The 5,572-nt window shown below is 38.3% G+C and overlaps 1 protein-coding gene across 1 annotated transcript; it reads left to right on the plus strand.

The window, feature by feature from the left end:
* Positions 1-4,314: 4,314 nt before the first annotated feature.
* LOC103595210 (non-histone chromosomal protein HMG-14-like) lies at positions 4,315-4,934 on the plus strand. Its single transcript, XM_008578544.1, has 2 exons — positions 4,315-4,505; positions 4,559-4,934. The coding sequence occupies exons 1-2, from the start codon at positions 4,450-4,452 to the stop codon at positions 4,932-4,934; spliced, it is 432 nt and encodes a 143-aa protein (XP_008576766.1). The 5' UTR covers positions 4,315-4,449.
* The last annotated feature ends 638 nt before the right edge of the window (positions 4,935-5,572 follow it).

Raw genomic sequence — 5,572 nt, forward strand, 5'->3', positions numbered from 1 at the left:
GATCATACTGAACATTTTTAAGTGCTGTATAATTAATATTTTTACCACTATTGAGCCAAAAAGATTTGGAAGCATTGCCACTACGTGGAGTTTAGCCTTGAATGTCCAGTACCAGCAAATGGAATAATTAAAAGAATATAATACACTAGTTTATTAAAAATGTGCATTTTAATGCAGCCCATTTCTCTCCTTTCTCCTAATCTGTTATGGACTTACTACTTACTGTAGTACTTGTATATTCAATACAAGTAGTGATCCCCTTTCCCTCACATTCACACACGGACATACATACACACACTCACTTTGACACCCAATTGCTGGAGGCTAATTTGTTGTGCTGTGCAGTTCAATCCACCATTTCTTATTTAAGTAGGATTGCATTTTTCTTTCCTAACATGAAATTAAAATCTTACAAGGCCACCACCACTATGTATTATTATCAGTCTAAACGTAGAAGGAGATTGCTTCCTTTTGAAGGGCTAGAGTTCATAGGATCATAGAGCAAGACCTTCTGAGATTCTCTCCCTTATAACTCAGCTTATTCTGAAGGGGCCAGGAAATCAGGCCACAGTCCAGACAGAGAAAACTGGGCTACACAGAAAATGCAGAGCTGATTCCCATCTCGCACCTGCAGAATCTGCTGTCAGCTGTTCAATTCTAAGTTCTGTGGCTTTTCTTGATTCCTGCCTGTTGGCTGGCTAATCTATTAACTCTTTAATATCTGCAGCAAAGATAGCACAGGCAAATATTTATGGGATCAAGAAAAACACAAGAATGAAAGGGTGATTGAGCAGGCAGACTGAATTTTGTGTTTACTTCACTAAATCATTGCTGAGAGTTGTCTCAACAGCTGCACACAGTCCAGAGTGGCATCTCAAAATTCAGCCTTGACTTCCTAGCCCAGATCCCATTCACACCACCTTCGGCAGCTAGCTAAGTCATTCAGTACACCATCCTCATTTTATGTTGCAGGCAAAAAGCCAACAAAAATATGGTCACATTTAAAAGCCTTTTAAATGGTGAGCACCTCCCTCCTTTCCTGATTGTTCCCTGATTTTTCACATTTCTATTTAATAGCTTTTTAAAGCAGTTTCCCCAACTCTTTTCCTGCCACATATGGTCCTGCCTGGCATCCACGCAGCAAAAGGCTGTTCTTCAAGAGGCTTTTAAATCCATTGTATTTCTTTGTGCCTTTTAACTGCTAACTCTTCAGGTATGAACAGGGTTTCTTGTTTAGCATATTTTACACATTCCCAGCCATACACAGCAACTACAGCAAAAGTGAGGATAAAAATAAAATCAATAAATACATTATTTCAAATGAAGTTTGGGGCCATGTCTGCTGCAGTTTTCTATTTGATAAGGTATCTCACAGATATCCAACAAGAGGAACAATGTCAGAAAATGTACACTTTTAAGTTTAAATATAAATAGAAGTCCTCTTTTCTTTTTTGAGAATTAAAGTTCCTTGGTAGGTCTTGGAGCTTTAATTTGTTGCAACACTGATACACTATTTACTAGGCTATTTGAAAATCCTCCCACCTCCTCACCCCCGCAAATTGTTCTTATCAGGAGAATGAGGACAAGAAAAGGTTGCAAATGACGAGCATCAGAAAACTCATATTGAGAGCTGGGAAGGATCTAAAGGTCTATATATACATTTTTCTTTTAACAAGTACATATTATCTGCTATGTGTCAGGAATTGTGCTTAGGCATTAAATGTAAAGATTAATAAGAAATAGTTTCTGTCCTAGAAGAAGGTCACAGTCTAGTGAGGAAAACACAAAGTAAATAAGCAATTAATTAAATATGTATTTTGAGACATAATGTTTTGGGGCTTTGCTTGAAATTAAAATGGTTTGTTTAGCTCAAAGATAAGAAATCTAAGGCAGATAAGTGTGCCGTTGAAATTTGAAGTAAACAAGCATTTTCTCTCCTGACCATGGGAAATAATAATGACTAGCACTCCCTTTTAAATAATTATAATTGTATGTTCTTTTTCTGGCCCTACAATGCTGTATACTTTATCTCTTCCACTTTTAGACCAGTGATCTCATCATATTGCCAAAATAAATAGAAATTTTCCAAGCAATAAAGCCATTATAAATTATTCAAATACTTGAGTCTTATAATATGTTCTTTCTTTCTGGTTTTGTCCAGTGGGTGATATTTTACAGTAAGTTACAGAAAGCCAGATTAGTAAAGGCTCTCAAGGATGAAACTCTTCGTAACAATCATTTTTTTCTTTCTCCTCTGTGCTACGGCTATGGCCTGGCACAAACTTTACATTTAAATTATTTTCCCATCATTTTTTTATAGTCCTGTTTCCTTTTTAAAGAAGGAATCATATCTTTATTCTTCTTGATATCCCCAGTGCCTAACATAGTGCTTGGCACAGAGTATAGGTTTATGAATGAATGAATGCACAAATGAATAAATACGTTTAATTTTTTTTTTGCAGCTGGCTGATACAGGGATCAAACCCTAGACGTTTGTGTTATCAACATTATGCTCTAACCAACTGAGCTAACTGGTCAGCCCTCACACATTTAATCTTTTCTTCACACTGAAGTAGCAAACAAATCTACTCAGCCACCTGTGTCATTCCATCTTTAAAATTTTTCTTTTATTTTATACATAATACTTCATAGTTTAGCTTCTAAATTGAGCTGGTCACACAATACATTCAACTTCTGACAGCCAGAAGTACCATAATTATGTTTTATTTGCACTGATTACCTATAAAAATACAACAATTAAGATAATTCCATTAAAATGGATTTGGGTAGTAGTACCTCTAAAAAGGAAGTAATTGCAATGAGTATTTCAGTAAAAGGCCCAATATAGTGAGAATTTTTATCCTACTTGCACTTTCTCTTAAAGTTTGGCTTGTACCAAAGTCATGCTTGTTTTGATTGGATATCATACAACAATTATGGGTCATGTTGTGATCAGTCTCATACCGTGCATTGGACTGCATCTCCTGCACATAGTTTACAGGATCTACAAACTTTTAAAAGTCTAAGAATAAACAGCTGCTACAGAATATAGCTATACATGTACCTAAAAAGAAAAACAAAACTATTTAAGGAACAAAAAGGACATGGTTTGCAAATTTTTATTAAAGAAAACTTAGTTCTTTCTGATGATTTGTTTTCTTCAATTAATTTAGTTGATGTATATTTATTGATCACTGATTATGTGAAAGTGGTTATAGAAGTGCTGTGAGGGAAACAAAACTGAATAAGAAATAGTCCCTGCCCTCAGAGAACTTTGAATCTGGTGGGTAAGATGACAGTACAGAAATAATATAAAAAAGTAAAATTATGATTAATGTCTCAAAAAGGGCACATTAGGGAGGTAAGATCTGAGCTGGAACTTCAAGAATTTAAACCAGCAGAGATGAGTAGAAGACTTTACAAACAGGGAAAAAGTGTATGTTAAGGCTCTGTAACTGGAGCATGGTGGAAATGTTGGGATGAGGCCTTGTGTAGGTCAAGGTCATATAGTAGAGATATTTGGACACAAACCATGAAGTTTAGACTTAACTTCAGGAAACACTGAGCAGTTATTTTTTAAATCAGAGAGTAGAAGTATTGTGTTTTTAAGGAAGACTAGCCTAGCAATATGTTGGATGGCTAGCTGTGAGGGGAGGAAAAACCAGCTGTAAGAAGCCTAGTTGGGAGGGTGTTGTGAGATTCCAGGATGGGGATATCATATTGGATTTTGGTTGTGGTGACTGAAAAGAGAAGATAAATACTGGATGAATACTGTAGCTACAGGAGTTGCTAAAGTGTGTTCTACTGTATAACAGTGATGGAAAGCAACAAAAAGGAATAAATACGGCACCAAAATTTTGAGCTGGGAAGACAAGGAGATTGCTGGTATTAGTAATAGAAAGAGGAAAGTCATATGGAGGAAGTCGTTAAATGGGAAAGGTATAAATTTGGTTTTGATCCTTTCCTATTTGAATTGCTGTTAGTATGTTCATAGTGGGGGTAGCCATGGGGTAGCCATCACGGAGTAATGAAAATAAAGGAACTTGGGAAAGAGGTCGGAGCTGGAGACATAGACTTGGGAATCATTTGTATAGTAATGGTGATTGAAACCATGCAAGGAAATAACATCTCAAAGAGAGAGAGGGCGGTAAGAGAACAGAAGGATGGACAGAAGCTAGACACCTAAATGTAAGAAGATAAGCCCATAAGGGCAGGTCAGAGAGCCATCAAAAAGATTAAAGGAGTACGAGAATTGTGAAGGGTTATAGCGATCAAGAAAGGAAAGAGTTTATAAACTGAGGCTTGGTGGGTTCTCCCAGCGCCCCCGCCGCGGGTCCTAGCAGCTCGGGCGGCGGGAGGAGCGGCAGCGGCCCAGCAGCCCAGCTTTGCGAAGGCTCTCGGCGCGCCGCGGCCCGCAGGCACCCGGCAAGCGCCCTCCCCGCCGCCAGGATGCCCAAGAGGAAGGTCAGCTCAGCCGAAGGGGCAGCGAAAGAGGAGCCCAAGAAGCAGCGAGGTCCGCTCAGCCGAAGGAAGGGGCCGCGAAAGAGGAGCCCAACAGGCGATGGGCGAGATTGTCAGCTGAACCTGCTCCTACAAAAGTGGAAGCGAAGCCAAAACAGGCAGCAGCAAAGGATGGGGAACAAACGAAAGGGAAAAGGGGAGCAAAGGGAAAACAGGCCGAAGTGACCGACCAAGAAACAAAAGATTTACCTGCCGGAAACGGAGAAACTAAAAATGATGAGAGTCCAGCCTCTGAGGACGCAGGAGAGAAAGAAGCCGTCCGATCAATATCCTATTCCATGTCTTATCAGTGGTTCCTGTCACTCTTGTACAATCCAGAGGAATATTTTTATCAACTATTTTGTAAATGCAAGTTTTTTAGTAATTCTAGAAACATTTTTAAAGAAGGAATCCCACCTCATCCCATTTTTTAAGTGTAAATGCTTTTTTTTTAGAGGTGAAATCATTTGCTGGTTGTTCATTTTTTAGTACAACCAGAAAATAGTGGGATATTGAATTATTGGGGGCTTTGACTGTCTTGGGTGTCAGCTTAACATTCCGTAGATGGGGGGGGGGAGGTAGTTTTTATATCCTGTAATACAAAGCATACTAAATGGCAATTTGGAGTCACAGTCATATATTTACTGTGCCTTGAACATTTAAAATTAGTTCTATTCCCATGTTATTTTTTAGTAGGATTGTTTCTTGAAGAAGACCACTCCTTAAACATTGCTCTCCCTGTCAGAACTGTGTGCACTCTGTAACATCTTTGGTCGTAGTAGTCCAATTTTCCTAATAATTGTGTTAATGTGTTGTGAATGACTGGAAATTTGATTATGTAGTGTATATGATATTAAATTGTGAAGTGGTGGGACTCTTATGTAACAGCTCACCGACATCTGGAGATACTGGTACTTATATCCTCTCAAGGAAAGTTTGCCTCCAAATTTGAAGCTGGAAGGTCACTGGAAAAACTTTTTAATAAATCATGAAACGTGGCTTTTTAGAATTTTGGTACATATGTTAAGAATTGTGTACAAATTGAAATGCCTGTAATGATCCTCAATACAAC

Source organism: Galeopterus variegatus, unplaced genomic scaffold, assembly GCF_000696425.1.
Source record: "Galeopterus variegatus unplaced genomic scaffold, G_variegatus-3.0.2 Scaffold1713, whole genome shotgun sequence".
NCBI lineage: Eukaryota > Metazoa > Chordata > Mammalia > Dermoptera > Cynocephalidae > Galeopterus > Galeopterus variegatus.